The 21214-nt window shown below is 35.5% G+C and overlaps 1 protein-coding gene across 1 annotated transcript in view; it reads right to left on the bottom strand.

The window, feature by feature from the left end:
- The window catches only part of LOC136290479 (dynein axonemal heavy chain 5-like), a 147425-nt gene that overhangs the window by 98801 nt on the left and 27410 nt on the right, over positions 1-21214 (bottom strand). The window contains exons 25-40 of the mRNA XM_066184902.1: positions 20168-20260; positions 18841-19044; positions 16935-17015; positions 16447-16851; positions 16183-16301; positions 14426-14562; positions 13232-13394; positions 10689-10800; positions 10236-10364; positions 8583-8782; positions 8326-8479; positions 5808-6074; positions 5487-5615; positions 4871-5086; positions 3179-3325; positions 1453-1625 (exon numbers count right to left, since the gene is read on the bottom strand). Coding sequence (XP_066040999.1) covers positions 1453-1625; positions 3179-3325; positions 4871-5086; positions 5487-5615; positions 5808-6074; positions 8326-8479; positions 8583-8782; positions 10236-10364; positions 10689-10800; positions 13232-13394; positions 14426-14562; positions 16183-16301; positions 16447-16851; positions 16935-17015; positions 18841-19044; positions 20168-20260 — 2729 coding nt within the window. The remainder of the gene's footprint in view (positions 1-1452; positions 1626-3178; positions 3326-4870; positions 5087-5486; positions 5616-5807; positions 6075-8325; positions 8480-8582; positions 8783-10235; positions 10365-10688; positions 10801-13231; positions 13395-14425; positions 14563-16182; positions 16302-16446; positions 16852-16934; positions 17016-18840; positions 19045-20167; positions 20261-21214) is intronic.

The raw sequence follows: 21214 nt of genomic DNA, 5'->3' as shown, positions 1-21214 counted from the left end.
CATGTGACAGTGAGTAGCCTCCAATCCCTGCAGCTTTGTTTGGCTCTTCCAGGTTTGTCCAAAGAGAGATATGCCTATTCTTTCTGTCGTTGTTGTTGTTACTATTATAGCTAAAACACATTTAAAAGGCTTGTTTTCTTCAATCATGTCACCCTGTGCTAATTTTCAATCCTGAGTGACACAACACCCTGTAGAATCATAATATATCCTATGTCCAGTTCCAGTCTAATTCCTGGCTGTGCACAGGACAAACCCAAAAACCACACCACTTGCCTGAAAGCTTTGCCTAAATGCCTTTTGAACTCTGGCAGGCTTGGTGCCATAACCACTTCCCTGACTGCATTTTAATTCTGAGAACAAATTCTGAATGACAACATTTTCTTGATTCTGGCTCTCCTGGTGGATATTTTCAGTGTGTTTGTGCTGCCATAGCCACTAATCATGTGTACTGCTGCAAACAAACCTCTATCTAACAAAGGAACAATGGAGTGCATAACATAGAATTTGGGAGATGTGTGTTAATTATTAAAAGCCAGGTATCCACATGCAGAGGTTTGGCTTTCTTAAATAGCTCACAGGGAAAAAAATTCGTTCAGAAATAGGAAAAATCTGAATTTTCATTAATAAATAAAATCTAGTAGCATAAAGAATGCAAAAAAAGAATTTGAACATTAACTCAAGATGGAGCTTTGAGCAAATTGGTCTAGTGGAAAATGTTCCAGTCCAATGCAAGGGGGTTGGAACTAGATGATTTTTAAAGCCCCATCCAATCCAAATCATTCTACGATTTTTTAAATGACTGAACATGCAAAGTATTTTGACATCCATATCCACATATAAAAGAACAGGCTCTGGCATAGCAAATACATCTGCCTCTTGCCTAGCTGAAGCACCGACCAAGCATTTTAGGAAAATAGGCATCTAATGAAGTTAACTAACACTCCAGTAATAAAAATTTCTCCTTATGATTGCCCTCAGAGTTTTTCTGTGTTTGTAGTCCTGCAATTCTCCATAGGCCTTTCTTAAAACCATACTGTATGCTTTGGCACTATTTATGTAATGCTATGTGCTGAGTTACTGCGTTTTCCTACAGGGTGACTTCAAATTAATCACTTGCTGTAATTCCAAAGCAACTACTTGCTTATTGAAAGCAGCAATATATTGGTGTTTAGATTGACTTGTTTAGGCTGGTGAAGTGTATGCCGTTCAGGCATATTTGTCTTGAGAACAAGAAGTTTTTCAATGCCCATCACAGCTTATATAGCTCAAGCAAACAAATTCAACCTGCTTTCAATAGCTGAATATATAAGCACTGGCCTCTGCTGTTCACCAGCGATATTGCAGCATTGTAGTGCAACCTAAGTGATTCTGACTCATGAAAGTTACAAGAATTCAGTCAAAGGAGTTCAATCTTAGCTCCAATATTATGCACTTCATTCCTTTTATAAATACCTGTCAGTTAAGGGAGTGATAACAAGCCTGTCTGTACAGCCTAAGTATTCATTGCAGTAGGTGAACTCCACATCAGTGATTTTGATAATGCATTTATCCAAGTCTTCAGGAAAATAAAATCGAGATTGTTTTTGCCATTCAAAATCAGATGGAGATTTAATGTTCATACGGACCTATTATGGAAAAGAAAAATCATTAATACAGAAACGAATTAGTAACAAATTAATCTTAAATTCCATACAGGAAAAAAATCTACTTCATATAAATTCATGACCTTTAAGAATGAGACAGAATCTGTCAGTAGTCAAGATATCCAGAATTATCTTTTCAAACCTGTTCATGACATGCTCTGAACCTTCTGTACACTTTCATTTTCCTCTGATTTAGGCACAGAGATTATGAATTGTGCCTTACATAGATATTGAAAAGCCATCATGGAAAACATAAAAATTGAACAATACTGGCTGTCCTGCATAGTAACTGCACCATTACTCACAAAAACACTAAATTGTCCACAGTATTTGAATACATAGTACAGACGTCTGAGTGCTCTTTTTTTGGGTAGTATTTTTCAGTATGAACTTGCCACACACATCTTTAGATTTGTGGTAATTAATAGATTCGTTATTATTGACACTGGATCTCAAAACTACTGGCCTCTTACTGAAAATATTGCCCTGTTTATTTGCCTTGAAAACACAGTGTAAGGTGAAGAGGAGGTTCTGGAATCTCAGCCACTTCCCCCTCCTTTATCTCATTTACTAAAGGATGTGTTTGGCAGAGAATGTTTTGAGAGAAGGCTATTATTACATACACCATCTAAGAACCCTTTTTCCAGTTTAGGACTTGCTCCTGACTTTTTTTATTTCATATACAGGACCTACAAATTTAACCAATTATCCATAATTTTAATATGACAATAAATTAATTAAGAAAATAGTTATGAGGATAAATTAAAAATTACAGGCAGAGGATAAAACTCCATGCTTCTCTTAGAAGCCAGCAGTTTTCTTTCCAGATTTCAGTACTTTTCTTTATTGTTTCCTATTTTCTTTACACATGCACTTAATTTTTATCTTCCTAACATTTATGCATAAATTAAGCAATCAGTATTGAATTATTGACCTTTGCATCATTCAAGCCCTTTGGAAATTATTTTACTTTCATTTTTATTATTATGCTTTCATTTATTCAACATACTTATCTAAAGGAAGCCTGAAGCAACTCAATTATCAAAAAAATTAAAATATCTGTTATATTTTGTGTTGTTATCATTTTCAAATACATGAAGTCTCACTGTTTTTACCTTTTAATAACTATTACCTTAGATCAACACATAGGCTGGATGAGAAATCACAAGACTGACAGGAATACTAAAGGGATTCCTTTTACATTTACATTTCAATCACATAATGCATTAAATCTTCAAATTGAGAGGATAGTCTAATTTTAAAAGATAAACTCTTCTTGCTCACGATGAATTTGTGCATGATGAGATAAACACCCATTTTAAAAACTGAAGTCTAAACCATAAAACACCTATATAAAAATTCATCCTTCTGACTGCATCACATCTATATTAAATCAAAATAAATTTGATATGCTCTATCACAGCAGTAATATTAGAGCTACTCAAAGAGAAGAGATTCTAAGATTTGCTTAGAATTTTTTTATATGTGCAAGATCTGCCATACAGAAAGTCCCCTGATGGTTTTCCAAAACTTACCAAATCATCAAAGATATCCTTCTGGTGCACATGAATTGTGATTAAAGTTTCATATTTTGTGCGCTCCATTCTTGTCAGATTGTGTGTTGCCATGTCAATCAAATAATTTAAAAGTTCCAAGAACTTCTGATTTGTTGTGTGCATTACCTTTTCCACAAGCAAGAATGATCATATTAATACATAAAAAATTGAAAACATCCATATTCTTCTTTGTATTTATTAGGCTTGGAACCCTAAATTTGGATTTGCAGGCTGCCTTCCATTCATGCATTCTTACCCAACAGAGTACAATAAGGTTATATCTAGATTAACAGGTCACACTGTAAGATTTTATTCCAAGACTCTTGTTCCTTTTATTCTACATTACATTTTCAACTGACTGCATCCCTGCATATACTCAGAACCATCAGTCAATAATTTTGGGTAGTATATTTCAGCTCAAGCTGTATCTACACTTTAGGAAGAACAGGAACCTGAAGATCTGTCACATCCTTTAACCAGAGGAGGGGGGAAACATTTTAATTTTACATGCTGACACTAAAATAACAATTTATATTGTGGTACCAAATCTGTTACAAAGTTCCACAAATACTGACTATACAATATTTTTCTTACGTAAATAGCATCAGCCTCTGCCAGTGACCCTCCTGGTACACAACAAAAAGCACTGAGATTTAAGAAAGAGCAGCTCATTTATGCCCCTATTCCAAATGTGTGACAGAACAATCACACTAGCTTTCTGTAAATACATGCAGAGCCTAAAACACACAGTATGTTGAGAAAAAAAATACTAAAAACGCTGTTAAAAACTAACAGAGAATTAAATAATCTACACACGCCCTCAAACACACACATTCAATTCAGCCCCAAAAAACCACAAAAGCTGTTTTCCCAGTTATTCTATGAACTATAGTGGACTAAATTCAGGTTTATGCCCTTTTTAAACTTTCAGCAATGCAGAAAATACAGCAGTACATGGTTCTTTCCATAGTCTAAGCCCTTACTTTCATGTAGTATCAAAGAATAGCATGGAATTTGCCCTGCATTTACTTTTATGGTAGGTTGTTGTTACTCGTTCTTTGTACAATCTCACTGTATACTCCTGATTAATGGTGCAACCCTTTAATTCACATCCTCTCCTTCTTCTTTCATAGATTCACTGTTAGGAATAACACCTTGGTTGTTAACAGCATCTTCTCCACGTGTTTGAGATTAAACCAACACCTCCTGAAACAGATTTTATTCTTCCCCTTCCCTAAGAAAGAGCTCATCAGCTGAAGGAGCTTATACATTTGGATAGAGTAGACCAATGCCCACAAAGCACAGTTACTTCCCCAAAGTTCAGGAGCTCTTATTTCTTTCCAAATCTGATTTTGTGAAAGTAACAGGATAAGATTCCCCATATTCTTGAACTAAGAAACTGTCCCTTCCTGAGATGATAGCCCTAACAAAACAACAGAGAAAATTACAGCAGGATTAGGAACAATTCTAAAACACATGTTGGGGGATAATGAGGAGGTGTGACTCTTTAACACATTTTTTATTATTTTGTTTTCCTCTTAGTCTATTTGTTATTCTGGGTAATTAACTAGTACTTAGTGATTTTTCCTACTTGTTACTTTTAACTTTTCACAGTATGCACTGCTACAAACAATGCCTTTAATAAATCCCCAAAGATTCGTTAAATACTACCTTTCTGTCTGTTTGGGTACTGTTCAGTGCCTTCTCTGCATCTCTGGTCCAGATAATTTGAATTCCCAGAAGTCCTATTTGTGCAGGAAACATTGTCTGAAAGTCATGCATCTTAAATTCTGAATCGTTAATGGCCAATGATGCCTGCCTAATGATGGTGTGGATTGTTTTCCTAATCCCATTCAGCAGCTGACCTAACCAGAATTCCACATTGCCCTGAAACAAACAAGAAAGTACTTTTAGAGAATTAGTTTATGAATAATTCACAAGGAGCAAGAGCTCTACATGACTTTTTTCTCAGTCCTTCGTACTCCCATTTCCGTATTTGTTATTCTCTAATTTTTAAAAGATTTCTTTCCTCTTTCTGCTCCACTGCCCTTCTAGAGATATGTGATGGATTTGGCACTTCACAGCAGTACTGCTGAGAAAACAGGTAAAGCAATCGTTACAAACTGACACAAATGTCCTGTCCCTTCTACTCTTTGCTCTTGCTGTTCACATTGGGAGGTTTTCATTCAGCTAGTCAAATAATAGCATGATGCAATACTGTTGGCCTCTAAAACATAAATCTACTTTAAATCAAGTCATGAAAAACTGCAATATATACTTTCATTACCTGAGCTAAAACTGGTTCAATAATATTGACCCGTTCTCCTTCTTGAGATTCAAACAATACAATCTGGTCGTAGTTTTTTTCATGAAATCCCACTCTGTTAACATTGTCAAACAAACTTAATAAATGTGCCTACAATAAAATCAGAAAAAAAAACTCCATAAATTGATCTGATATTCTTACCTTGTCTTTAAATGCTGTATTAGAATACTCTGTAAATCTTTCCATAAGTGAAAGAAACTGTCTCAAATAAACAACAAAATCTCCCATGGTCCTCACTTAGTAATATCGACCATAAGAACACTATTGCTTTATTACTTGTACCTGAATGGTGTGGGAATCAGATGCCTGGCCAAGGATTTCCAGAAGAGCAGGGTCAGATACAAAAAAAAATCTTGGAAATATTAACCGCTTTTTTTCCAAGTAGCCAGTCAGTGATTTCTGACAGATTTCCAACTGTTCCAGCAAATGTGGCAGCAACTGTGCCAAAGTCTCATCGCCAACACAGCACTGCACAATGTTTGATGTTTCGTGGGCTCTCTGCATAATTCTCTGCCATGATTTATCAATGTTCTGAAATCTTCTGGCTTCCTGAAGTACATGATAAACGCATTAACTTTTCCTTATGTATGTCATATTTCAAAAATTATTTAATTCTATCAGACAGGGTAACAGTTTAATATTTCCCTTGCTGTTCAAGTCTTCTTAGGAGGACTAATGTATGAATATTTCTAGGCATGCTTATTATTGACCAGAGTTCAAATTGCAAGAGAAAGAGTACAATGGGACAGTTCTGAAAATGTCTTACTTCATGTTGGGCACCAAAATTTTCCACATTAAAGGATTCCAACACACATGAGAAAACTCAAAAAGCAGCTTTCTTAGAAATTATAGTCTTCCTAACAGCAATACACAATGTCATGTAAGCTATTAGTAGCAACATTTGATGAACAAAACCAGTAAACACAGTCTGAAGCTGCCCCACCTGTACATTACAAGTGGTGTAAGTAATGGGATACAACTAAAACTGGAACCTGAAAAATAAATATTTTTATACACTGGGTATATTGACATTAAAAAAATCTTCCTTCACCTACAACAAATGAAATGTTAATGGAATCATAAATTATCTGAGAGCTAGAAGAGATCTCAAAAGAAGATCCAAAGAAATTTGTCTGTCACAAGGCAGGATCATATCCAAAATATCTATCTGTCTTGTGTTTAGTGACGCTCAATGACAGAGATTTAGCAGCCTCTCCAGGCAATTTTTGATACTGGTGACTCTCTTCTAAAATCTAAGCTAAATCAGATACCAAGAACAAGGTTTTCTCCCTTCCTGTAGAGAACAGCCCTTATATTTTAAAAAAACTTCTTCACTTCAGTTTTTCCTTTTCTTCAAGTCAAACAAGTCTAATTTGTAGAAATTTTTCTTGTGCCTCATCCTTCCTGGATAGTTCCTCATTCTTACCACCCTCTTCTATGCTCTCTCAAATTTGTCAGTGGATTTCTTTGGCCAAAACCAGGTACAATATTTTAGTTACTGGTTACTGATGTTTATATATTCCACTCTTCTGCATTTTGCACACCAGCAAGTTAAAACACATTTTCTGGTAGTACTATCAGAGACAATGGCAAAAACCTATCAAAACATATGGCAAGTACTGTTTTTCCTCTATCCACAAAGCTTCTTGCCCACCCTAAAAATAAATTAGATTTGTTCAACATGTTTTGCTCCTAACAAATTCATGTTGACTGAACATTATTCATCTCCTTGCTAATTTCCAGATGCTAACAGTTACTTCTTTCAGTATTCGTGTAGAAATTGCAATTGAGCCCACTACTCATTACTCCTCCACCAAGCTGTTCCTTCTCCTCCTTCATCAAAGACAGTCACTACATTTGTTTTTTTCCAGAATATTGGTTCATATATCTATCATCCTTGGAAGAAGTAGCTTTAGAAGCATTTGTTCATCTGCACAAGCTGCTTATTGGTTCTCTGATGAGCCCTAACAACATAAATATATCTCATTAACAACAACAGCAACGTTATTTAAACAACAATTAAGAAAGCTTTATTTAGCTTACAAAAATTAATCTTAATTTGGGACATTGTAAGCCTTTAATTACAAAATATGTGTCCTGAAATAAATCAATATCTAATAATTTCCCAATAATAACGGTTTTGTTTATTTACACCATTTGATCCAGCACAACTGAACTGTAGTCTGTTAGAACTGTATGAAAAACCCTCATTAAGGGACACAACAAAAAGGATGATTTTTTTTTTCTGCTTTTTCTATCCTCTTCAGATCATTCCTTAGCTCTTGTGCAGCTGCTACCTTGGAAGGTCATCACTGCCTTTTGAAGAGGTTGCAATGTTTCACACAGATTAGCAAATGTACATCTCCCAAGCTTGGCAGCATGTCTCTGTGGGACTTCATTAAACTGAGTCCTAGAAAGTACAGAATTCATCTACAAAATCTGTCATTCTATTGTTACGTCTTATAGCCTATAAACATGTGCACACAGGAAGAAAGGGATATTTGTACATACAGCAAAAGCGATAAATCAGTTTTGTGCCATTAAGTAGTTGAGCCCTGTACTAATTCAGTAATATTGCACACTGACAGGAACATTTGAGTTTTAATTACAAACAATTGCATTCCTGTAGGTTTCACCAAGTTCAAAGCAATTTAACCAGACAGATCCTAGTTTGGCAAAGCTTCTCCTGAACTGCCTATGCACAGCCCACAAACCTTACATGAGTTATATGCCCTGCAAATAAACTCTGTGATGTGGCTAATCTCCTGGTACAACATATTGCTATCATACATCAATATACCTGAGGTAGTTGTTTTGCAATGTCTCCACCAACAAACACAGCTTCAAGGTAAATCCAGAGGTTCTGTACAGTAATCCAGTTTTCAATTATCTCTGCAGTATTGGTCAGCTTCTGAACCCATTGTTGTATAGTGGACTTAAATGGTGCATTATACCTGCATGAACATGAGTTAAAGGGAAGAAGAACCTAAGATGATCATTGTTTACTCTGGGGGTCGATTAGATTCATACAGCGTGTACATTTATTAAGTTTTGTACCGGTTGCTCATCAGTGACCCCAGCATCATGAGGCCATCTTCCATCAAAGCTATTTTCTCTGATATATCTGATCCTTTCAGAAGAAGCTCTCCTCGAGTTTTGAACTGGCTGAAACTGAAAGCATGAGTACTCCATTCAGTGGTGATGTGCTTCAATTTTGCTTCAATATCCTTTTCTTTGACAGCACTGATGCAGATATCCTGTGTAAAATTAAAGTAGTAAATTACATTCATCTAAGGCTATTATAAAGTACACTTATAAAGACTATTAAAATGTATTGGCTTGATCCAGATCTCAGTGTAAGTTCAGGCTAATGAAAATATACATCGAAACACCTCAACTTATATTTCAAACAAGATTATATTCTAGTACTGCTTGTAACAGGTACATTTAATGGGCTATACTCCATCCTCACTACTACTAGCATCTTACACACACAAAATTCACTGAGTCAGTGAAGAATTTGCCTCTCTGCATGTATTAACACTTGAAATCAAATAAACTGACAGAGGGGTTTAAAGAAAATAAACACTGCCAATCAAAACCAATAAATATTCCAAGAATAGAGTATAGACTGACAATGTGCCTGTCTGCTACGTCTTGAAGACAGTAAGGACAGGACCGTCATAAAGCTGCTTATTGCATCAGAGAGAAAAGGATGAAACACTCAGACTGGATCCCAAATTCCAGTTCAGCAGTACATTGGATTCTATCACAGGTTTAAAGAGTTTCCTGAAGTGTAAGGCTGGAACCCTGAACCTTTCACAAGGCTTAAATTCTTGTTTGGGAATTGGGTACAGCAGAAGTTTTATTTCATGGTTTTGCCTTTAAAATGCTCATTTTTGAAACAAGACAAAACAGGTCACTACTCCGAAAATAATACAAATTTAGCTAAATGACCACGGAACTGAAGTTAGAAACTGTTGGGGTTTTGCTTCTGTAGTTTTAGCTGTGCTTTAGTCTTGTAAAAGGTGACAAGCATGAAGCTAAGGCACTTGCTAGATAACTTTTGTCCCCAAAACAGAAGAGACAATGGCTTTGTAGTTTGTGCACCCTCCATGTAACTTCTCATCTATCTGTGCTCTTGTGAAGGCTCACTCTTGAAATACAAAGCAACTTCATCCTTCTTTAATCCCATATCCTCTTCTACTGTGTTCCAAGGACTTTTAGCACTTAACAGGATCAGTGTTATATCAACTATTTTTTTCACTCTGGTTAGACATTTAAAGGGAAGAAAGAATATATAAGTAGGCAGAACCTAAGTCAGAAGCATGACAGAATCACACTACTCTTAAAACAACAGAAGTCCTTCTATGGAGGGATTAGTGTAATGCCATCTATGTATTTAAATCTTCTCCAGAATAAAAGGGAAATAAACTAACCATTGGCCAATACCAACTACCAAACTCCAATTTTTCAAAGGAATTCTTCAACTAAAAGAAATTTTTTTAATGTTACAAATGTTTTTTTAACATTTGTAAAAAACATTAAACATTTTTTTTAATGTTTCCTGACTAGAAACAGGATTTCAAAAGCACCAGATCACAAGTTAGTAATTACCAAAAAGAAAAAATAAAAAAACCCAAAAAAACCCCCAACCAACCAAACAAAAAAACCCCAACCAACCAAAACAAAACACAAAAGTACATATACCTCAATATCTTCTTTATGTTTTAATAAAGGGGCATCCATTACGTTTTTTAAAGTGAAATTTTCAGAGTCAACATCAAAGTGATGCCCAGTTACTTGTGCAATTTTTTCCCAGTGTCTCGATAACATTGCCTAGAAAAGTCCATAGGGATGGGGTTTTTAAAAATTGCATTATTTTTCGGTCTAGAATGATCACATACTTTTGCACTGCATCTGTTAAACAAATAGGAGAGTCTTGATTTCCATTCCACTCAAAGCATTAGTAGTTATTCTAATCATATTACAAAGTCTTTTGTTTTATTTTTCTGTATCTAAGCCTAATTTGATTTTTTGTTATAAATACAGCTGCTTTTATCTATAAAGAAGAATTATGGAAAGCATCTTGTAGTCATATAACATGGCATTCAATATAGTTTTCCAAGTGACTCTTACTCCAAATTATTATGTTGAACATACTTTATTTTTCATAATTTCAAGCAAAGGACAGCTCTCAGTGAAGTCATCAATTTTTTTTTTCAGATCTTGAAAAGCTTGCCATTCTTTCAATGCTTTCGGTAACTTTCGGATTCTTTAAAAAGCACAAAAAGAAAGAAGAAATATTTTAGTCTTAATAATCACCACCCACCATTTAATAGTACAATATATTGTCATTTTTCCATGAGCTGACCAGTAGACTGCAAATAAAAATCTGTTTGCAAACTGGCAATATTATATGTCGCTGGTCATTTGTGACTGCAGGCAGGAAACACTGCTAAAGACACCACAAATTACACTAGAATGGTTTGGTTTCTATTTCAGTTTGAATTAAAGGAAGTCACTTTCACGTGCAAACCCATACCTGAAATTAAGTTCCTGCAGTGTCATTGTCTTTGTAAAATTTGAAAAATGCACCTGATCTTGTAAAGAGGCAAAAGGATAAAGTAACGTATATTTTTCCTATCAAAATAAAGTACATCCTAAACTAAAACTAATCTGCTTGAAAAGAGAAAAATACTTCTGTTTCAATCAAACAAGTCTTAATTCATACCTGGTTTGTATAAAAGATATTCAATTTAAGATGAAAAAAATTTAAAATTAAGAACCTCTTGTACTGTGAATTGTCACAGCTCCTCTCTGTTCTAAACCAGTCACTTCAGTTTTCATCTGCCAAAGCTATGGACCAAAGACTGACAGCAGTTCTCTTACAGCTCAATTCCAGAAACTAAAAGCTGCATAAAACCTGCCCATAATGACAAATTCCTTCAAAAAAGTTCTCCATTTTTCACAGTTCAAAATCAGACAGATCTGTCACATAATGCTGGATACATGTGCAAATTCTTCACTGCTTGCTGGTAAGAGGCAGATGAACATATGCATACTATCATGGCATTACAATAACTGCTACAGTCTTTCATCTTGAATGCAATAGTAGATAGCATTAAATATGCTGTAGAAAAGCACTGCAGAATGGAAAATTCATACTCTGCCTTGTATCAAGAAGGCTTTAAGGGGCTGACTACTTTTATCCCGAGGCTTAGCAAGTAACATCTAATAAACTTGCCTGGGGATGGCTATTAAAAATAGGATCGCTTAGCTTGGTAATGAAAATGGCAATTTTTAAAAAAATCCAAGTAACTTTTTTCTTTGTCTTAGTCTCAATATCTTCTAAAGGAAAATTCCATGAGCTGCACACTATGTTAATAAACTGCTCCATGGACCAGTTTTACTTTTCTGTCCTAAATTTTCTGGACATTCTCTTTACACTGTATCAGAGTAAAATACAAAGGGAAACTTCTCTCCAGCCATTACTATAAACTTCTATAATGCACTTTAAATATTTCTCCTTCTTATCTCTTTCCAACTGGATTTATTTTTATATACAGTTATTTCTTTTTACTTTTCATGATTATGTTTTCTATTGTATTACTATTTTTAAAAGATAGTAAAACAAAGTTACATTAAAGAGCTGTGTATTTCTTTACAATTAGTCTAAAGCATTTCCAGCATTCCTGCTTCTTTCATAACACAGCATACCATCTTAGCTATATCTGTGAGTATCCCCTGTACATTGCTACAATTTCTCTGCCTTTAGAGAGAATAGCTTGATGCAATAACACTAGCAAACTGTCAAAAGAAGGATAGTACTGGGTTGGACTTTTATTACAAAAAAAAAGCATATACTGCCTATTGGTAGTCACACTGCTCCAAATATAGCTCAACACTTGAGAGGAAAAACAAAAATGTCACACATGAAGTTCAAACAGAAACATATAAATGGAAACTATTGCTGTGCAACGGCTTCCTTCAGGGTTCCAGAGAATGAAGCATGAAAAGTCCTACAGCCTGTAAATTATAAGTAACTACAGAAAAAATTTCGATGTAGATTCCAGAATTCTACTGAAACGAGATGAAGACTTATATTTTCCAAATGCAGAAGTATATATGTTTCAAATACATCTATTTTTACCATGCTTATTTTTAAAAAAGAGGTTAGGTTGTTTTGGGGTTTTTTTCTTCAAATTAATGCCTAAAAGACAGTTCAGTCAGATTTTTGTGGAAAACAATATTGCTTCAAATTTCAAAAATAACCCCTCAGAATTTAGCATGGCTATCTACCCTTCTTGAAATACCAATTACAATTTAGACAAATGTGCAGAAGTAAACAGTAGGTTCAAAATTCCATCTAATATCATGGACTAACAATTAATTAGCTGTAAACGAAATCACTAAAAAGGTACTGTACAAGATCAGATTTGAAAGTTATTTGTACTTACAACTACCTTGACACAGGTTTGTGCACCTTGCTTATTAGATGAGCTACAGGCCACCATGTCAATATATCCCAACAAGCCTCAAGTGACTCACAAACCAGCTGCATATTGCACCACAGTGCAGCTGTGCCCAACACTGAGCATCAGATGGACCAACATTTTTTGGCCCCTCAGGGCAATTTTCACAAGATAACTAAAAAAGAGAGCTAGAAATAAAAATTGCACATACTTCAACAAAAAACAACTTACTTGCTTTGAAAATCCAGAAGTTCATTGTTAATTTTTTCAATATTGAAGTCATTCCAAAGCATTTCATTGTATCCGTTGATGCTAGAAGTAACTGTATCATAAAGACTGTAAAGCTTCTGAAGTAATGAAAGTTCACGCTTAATTTTGTGAAGTCCAGGATACTCTGTTTCAATTTTTAAAATTGGAAATTCATGTGTGTTAATCAGCTATTCATGTCAAACGTATTTATGAACATAAGAATTAATGCATTTCTAATAAGGTTATTTAATAAATGAATGACATCAGACTTGCAGTTTTCTAGATAGTGTCAAGGAAGACAAACTTTGCCACTTTCATTGTGTGAGAACATCAGATTTTGATGCACAGTAATTGTTTAGATTGTTGATTTTTTCAATCAATATTCTTCTGTAGAAGTAGATGTAATCTTATAATTGAGGGAGACAATGTTGAAAAAGTGGATGAAATGGCAATGAAACACAATATAATTTTAGACAAGAACTAAAATATCTCCTAAGTCAATTTACACTATTTACTTAAGAGGCAGAGTTTGGGGATGATGAGTGTGCTTTCAAATGAAATATACAGAATAAATTAGACAAAAAAGTATTTAAAATGGACATCCATAACAAAAATGTTTTATTTACTTTCTTTCATATCTTTTGGAATTCCTAGTAAAATATTTGTCCTCAGACAGGAAAATATACTCAATTTAGTATGCACAAATTAAAGTGCCTATCAGACATTCTGCTGTAGTTCACACCACAGTCTTCCAAAGGAACCATGTCTGACTAGGAGACATAAGGACATTACAGATCAGTTGAACAGCCCAAGGGAATTCATTATGCAACTGGAGCAGGGACAATTTGAGTACTTTGGCAACATGTTTCCCAAATTTGTACGGGGCAGAATACTGGCAGGAGATGTGCTCAGCTCTGAACAGAAAAAGCAAGAGAGCTTAGCATCTGGACCCTGAGACACACAGAGCAGCGAAGTATTTTTCCACCTGATGTTTATGTAAGCTGAGAGCCAGTTTCACCCAGCTGCTTTTCATAGGGAAGGCTATAATAATTTACTGCAAGAAATTTTTCTGCAAGGAAATTTTCTGCAATTTTTCTGATTTCCATGCATTAGCAGGAATCACAAAAAAAACCATAATAGCCTAGAAACATGTATCCATGTCCCCTGAGAAATTACCTGTGATGGGAAGACCAAATAATTCTTCCCCACCAGAAAGAGAGAGATACTTCCTCCACAGTTCCTCAAATTTGACTTGAAAGATCTGTAATCTGTCACTCGCTTCATGGGGAGGAATATTGTCTTCGCTGGGGCCCCTGTAAAAACCAAAACAAATCCAGTGAAATTGTCAACCATACAGGTTTCACAAAGAAGCACGACAGAACCCAAACCATACTTACTGAACATTAAGTAATATTTTTTAACATTTTTCTTTAAATTTTCACAAGACACTAAAAGAGAAAATGCAGCACATATTCAGTAGTCCCTGAAAGAAAGCACAATTTCTTTTCTAATATAAAAATTCATCTGTTACCATACATCTTACAAACAGCTAAAGATCTACAAAAGTTTTATCTTCATTATTCCCTGTTTCTTCTATAAAACAAATTTTAATAATTATTTGCATTTATATTTTAAAAAGGGAAATATCTCGGATATATAAATCAGAAGTGAAAACTGTGTAGTTGGCACTAGAACCATAGTAAGAACCATAGTAAGGACCATACTAGAACCAAGTAGTCAGAAAAATATGAGAAAAAAAAATTTAACCTAATGAGCACATCTTAGCAGTAGGATTGAGTGCAATTCCCAGATCTCACACCTGGGACCACTTCTTGGCCACATCATAATATTTCGGGACGAGAACTCTCTTATCTTCTATTGTGCCATGGCTATTTCTAGAAAGAAATTCAGGCAGATGGGCAGAAAGCAGAGCAGGCTGGCTGCTTGGCAAGGGAAATGAGACCAGATGAAAGCAGAAACACAGTCAGCAAAGGCAGCCAATGCATGATCCCACAGAATCTGAGCAGGAAGCTCAGGGCTCTCAGGGTGGTAATCAGGTTCAAATGATGGTCCAGATCTTCAGACAAGTCCACAATAATTACACAGGACCGAGGTCAAGCAGGGAAGGTGAGTCAGTAAATCAGGGGGCAGGGCTAGGGAAGGTAACCAGGATGAGACCCAGCCCAGGGGGAACCAGGCTGCTCTGAGGTCAGCCTCAGGAGTGAGTCTGTGCCTTGGGACACGTGTTCAGCTCAGCAGGATCCATGGCCAGGCACAGGCACAGCTGTGGCAGAGCTGGAGCTGCAGGCAGGGACCAAGCAGTGAAGCCTCAATTTGAAAGCATATCCCCTAGGATGTCAGCCTCTGTCAGCAAAGGAGGATGGAAGCCCTCAAAGGTCAGGCAGTGTCCTAGAGCCATAACAGAACACAGCAAGCCAAATCCTGTCTTTCCTTCCTTGTTGCTACTGTAGGAGTGCCCAATGAACCACAAATATCCCACAACTTACATCTTCAAAAATGGTAAAGTAAGTTTAAAAGTAAGGCTGAGTAAGACAGTGAATTTAGAAATACCTAGAACTGGTATCTCCAGTCACATCTAAGACACTGCTTTAACACCTACTGTTAAATATCTCTAAAGAACTTTGTTAAGACTTAAAAAAAAACCCTTAACACTTTGATCTGGATTGAAATTTTTTCCCCCCAACCTACTAACTCTTACGCAATTATCACTGACTCCAGCACTGAAGATACAGGAATGAATCTTTGACAGTAAGATTGTATGCCCACTTGATATTAATCTGAAATTAGGCCTTTTCTCAGGTGTAATATATATAGTGGTGCAGTCCTGTGCTTATTTTCTGAAGCCCTTTAGATACCTCATTTTCAAACAATCACTAATGAAGCGTAATTTTATTGCAACACAGGTCACCTACTTTTCATCATATTCTTTATAAAATCCTGCAGTATCAATTTGGAATTTTTGAACACCTCTCAGTAAATCTGTTTTCATGTTTGGCTGTACCTTCAGCAGCAAGTCCTCAACCTGTTGTGCCTATATGCAGACAAAGAGAAAAAAACAGGCACAAAAGAACAAACGCAGGAAACAAAAAAATTAATTAGGTAAATAGGTTTGTTCTTTCATTTCAACATTAAGAGAGCTGATAATAATGATTTGAGCAATAATACAACTACAATACCTGTGTGTTTAGGTTCTTCCAGGCATAGGCCAATCCATCACCTCTTTCTGTATTTTCATCTTGAAAGAGCAGATTGTATTTGTGAAGCACAGAATAAGATTCTTCTATATGTCCAACTGTCCCGTCAATTTTAATCTCATTTTCTCGTATCTCCTTCAGTGCTTCCATTGCTTCCCGTACATCACCAAGGTCATGGATAGGTCTGCTTAGCCTCTTGCTAACATTTTCAATGAATGAATAAATTTCACCCACATCTGTGGCAGACTTTTTGTTTAAAGCTAATCCAAATGCTCTTTGTCTTGAGCGGCATTCCTGAATTAAAGCTATTTTCAATGACTCTGTTGCAACTTCCACTGATTGCAGTGCACAATGATTGGGCAGTTCTCTGATTTGCATTTCTAATTGCTAAGAAAAATACAAGTGTTCAGCATTTAACTTCACTAAAATTTACCGAAACAGCTCATTTTTATTAAAGATAAAATACTTACAGCAAAGTACCTGATTTGAGATTGGAATTCAGCCATTGTTGGTTTAGTATCTATAAATTCCTTCACTTTTTCTTCTGGATCCTACTTAAAAGAAGTTTATTTTAATTACTATTTCGCATTGGTTTTATAATAATCTACAGCGTGCCCAGCTGCCTGATTCATCATACAAACACAAAATGTTCCCTCTCTAAAAGAATTTAAGATACAAGTATTAATTAGTATAAACACAAATTATTTTACTTGAACTGCCTTTCCTGACTCTTATTTTTTGTATAATACTTATTAAAGAACTTGAAATCTATAACTCAAAAATTGACACAGGTCAGGATATCCCTTATCCATCCAAATGTTACCACAAAATTTACAACTGCTAAAGTTATTATTAGCTGCTAAAATTTTGAGGGAAATATTTTCTTCCTAGTCTTCCTTCTGTCTGTAACCCCACTAAAGCAGTTCACATCCTCTAATAGATTTTAAATGGGAGGAATTGCACTCAGTCATCATCACTCTTCCTGAAAGAGCATCTTTAAACTGCAGTTTCTAGGTGCAGATGGCCTCCTGGCCATTTGAAGAAAACAGTCTGGCAGGGAAGGATCGATATACAGTGAGAGAGGGCATTTAGCTTGTGGAAGATTGTTTATAGGCAATAGAGCACTGAGCACCCTTCCTTTTCATAAGGTAGGCCAGTCTCTGCAGAGGTGAGAAATCAGTGTCACCAGCTCAACAAACGTGCAAGATTCTCAGTTCAATTACAGATGATCTTCATCTGTCTCATCGACATTGCCCTGCAGTCTGCACTGTGAGATCCCTGAGAATCTGTTTGCACCTCTCTGGCCAATAATGAGTTACCTGCGACAGTTCCCAATGGTCCAACAGAGATTATAAAGGTGGGGGGAACAGCGCCAACTCCTGAGGAAATTTACGTTTAAGGAGCAGATTAATTGACTATTTTAGAAGATTTTAGTAAAAGAGAAGCATCATTCTACTGCATCACCCGGTCGGATTGTGTCTTTCTGGGTGAAATGACATGCTACCAACATGTGTTTAGCTCAACCAAACCGAGCATTATTAAGCTTTGGAACCTCAGAAGCCATGAAGAGCTGAAAATGCCCTCTCTCAGCCTGGACAGAAGAGTCAGCTGTGGGAATAAGGTCACTTGAGAGTTGGTTTAGGAAGGGAAAGTTAAAAATAGTGAGTAATTTAAAAGATAAAATTACTCCTGTTTTGATTGCTTGTTTCTTGGCCTGACTAAAGCACCTTGGACAGGTAAGACCAGTAGTTGTCCATTCACAGAGCTGAATTTCACTACTCAGTATGTACACAAGGCTTTGTTTCATGATGAATATCCTGACAAAACACTCCGAGCTTTACCATTTATGTGACTGGAACCCACTTCCTCATGAAGATAATTCCATCAGCCCAGATTCACCTCAGCTTCTCAATCCTCATTGCTGAAAGATTTCCTAGATATAGGTCATCTCTTTTTTTGTGAAGAAATAGAAAAATGTCTTTCAGCAGTGGTTGCTTAAAAAGAACTAGTCAGTTTAATATTCAGGAATAGCCTTGCTATCTCCAATGTCTAAGAGATTCTGCTCGACTATTCTTTTTCACAACACATGCAGTCAAGATGCTGTGAGAAAGATGTATAAGCATATGAAAGTACAAGCTTGTTTATGCTCCAAAATTCTTTTGTGTTCTTCTGCTTCCTTTCTTAGATGCTTTAATCAGTGAAGATTTGCAAGTTCTGGTCAACACAAGAGCAGACAGGGGAATTATGTATGTATGGATTCTACCATGAAACCAATGCTTCCTACTGAGCACAGGCTCCTTATACAACAAATAACTTTTTTTTTATGCAGTTAGATTTTACAACACAGCAACATATTATATTAAACATGTAATTAACCTTGTTCCAGATGTCCGAAAATTCAGAAAAGGTCTTCAGAAGAACCAGTGCTTCAGTTTTAAGAGACAAAATAATTGTATTTAGTTGGATCACCACTTTGTTTACATCTTTATGTTCAATGATCTGTTTGTCTAAAGGTTTCAGTGCCACCACCCTGGTGAGTTTGCTCTCATCACCTAACTCTAAAGCAGCAGCTTGTTCAACCTGGTATAAATTAAACAAGAAAAAAAATGTCCATTAGTTTGTTTGGGATTTTGTTTTTATTTTCAAATTACAGACTGTGCAATGAGGTTCAGATAGTACTTCCAATTACTTCTAAGAACACAGAAGTTGCAGAGAAACGTCCACAGGGAGACTCCCTATTCTCAGCTTGGATTTTTACAGAGCTATAGTTCTAGTGTTAAAGCTGATTTTATAAAAAATTGTCATGCAGAGCTCTGTATATATAATCTCTGAATCACATTAGTCAAATGTGCATCATGTACAAGTACAACTGCTTTTTCTTCTCCTACAAAGCTGCTATCTTTAGTATAGTATTACAATCTATACCTGTTCTTGGCCATAGAAAGTCCTGGAGGCACTGCTTGGAAATAGGTAAACATTCTGCTTAAGAAAAAGACTTCTGTCTGCTCTCTTCCAATTCTTTCATTATTATGTTTTTAATTAATTATTATTTATTTGCAGGATTTGAATGTGGGTTTTTTCACTGAAATAAGCTGATCTGTTTTTCATGTCATATCAATAAAAGAAAATATTTTTACAAAGACACTTTTCAGCTCAGATATACATGTATCTATATTTTGTTCCCAGATGAGACAATTAAGGCCACATGATTAGCAGTACTGTGCATTCTTGTCCTTCAACAAATTTCAGTTTCTATCTAAACCTCAGACCTTCTCGAGGTTTTAGTGCTAATTTTGATGCCAGTTAAAAAATTTGTACTGTATTAACTGTTGTATTACAGACGCCATATGAAGGCTTGCAGTTTAACTTAAGAGTGTTTGCCTGGGAAGAGGAATAATAATTTATATTCAGCTGGTAGTACTTACAGATAATGTTGGTTCTACACTATCATCCTCATACTTGAACAATATATTTAAAAGATTTTTTTAAAGCAACTTTTGATTTTAATATTAGAAACTACCAAATATAAATTCTATGGACTATTACTCTTCTGTTTTATTTCTTGGCATAGAGATTAAAAACTAGGCTTTCACTTAACAGGAAGATCCACCAGGTAACAAGTCAAAGTACTGGTACAGAATACAATCTTAAGAAATGTTAAACAAAATATCATCCTTCTTAAATAATCAAAATAAATACTGACCTGCTGCTGTTTATGCTGTAAGTAAGAAAATTTCCACAGGGGAATATCTTTGGCTACTGATAGCATGATATTTACTGCTTTGTTTACAGCACTCTGCAAAAAGAGAAACATTCACCTTAAGCTCACAGAGATAATATGTGTGTGGGGGATGATCATCCAAACAATACCTAAAAGGAAAAATTATACCTCTGTCTTTAAAGCAAATACTCTAAAAAGCATGACATAGGATCACCCAAAACCACATTTTAAAAGGGGAAAGAGTACCCCATAAAGTTTTATCACAGTCCTCCCAAGTTTATGGGGTTTTCAAACAAGAACATAAGAGACCTTTATGAACAGTAATCATGAATGACTGGGGATTAGTGATTCGGTCCTTAGTCACAGTACTGTTTCCCTTTAAATTGTTATGAACATTGTTATGTGTTATTAATAATAGTTTTCATGTTCACACCAGAATGCTTGAATACATTTGGTTGAAATTTTCAATGGTATAGTCTATAATCTATCCAGGCAGCTACAGAAATTATCATATGACTTCTTCTATGTATGGTATTTTAAAATCACAGTTTGTGGCCTGATTTCCTACTGACAACACCATGAAGGCTGCACATGAAACTTGAGAAATAATTCAGCTACTCATTTTGACAGTCGCCCTTCTAAATGAAAAGTCCAGAAATCAACACCACAAACAACTAATACTCTGTGAATAATTTCAGACATCACAGGATATTTCAAATACACATGTAAGAATTTTGCTGAATTAATGTAAGTTTAAAAGACCGTTAATTTTTCTTCACAGTTTAGGGCTTCAGGCTGGTAATATTTTTCTTTGCATTTCGCTACTGTTGAATGCTGATTTATGAATGACACTTTAAACTGATTTTATATTCTGAAAGAGTTTAAAGAGACTAGAAAGTCAATCAGACTGTATTGATGGCATTCATTTTTACTTTTTGCACTCATTTTGAAATGTTTTCCTCTAAGTAGAGGTTTGTGAATTACTGAGTTACTGAGCTTTGAGAAAAATAGTTCCTTCTAATAGCCTGT

Source organism: Chamaea fasciata, unplaced genomic scaffold, assembly GCF_029207755.1.
Source record: "Chamaea fasciata isolate MVZ Bird 193981 ecotype frontalis unplaced genomic scaffold, bChaFas1.0.hap1 SCAF_1, whole genome shotgun sequence".
Classification (NCBI taxonomy): Eukaryota; Metazoa; Chordata; class Aves; order Passeriformes; family Sylviidae; genus Chamaea; species Chamaea fasciata.
The sequence above is the reverse complement of the archived record's forward strand: the minus strand, read 5'-3'. Positions and strand labels throughout refer to the sequence as shown.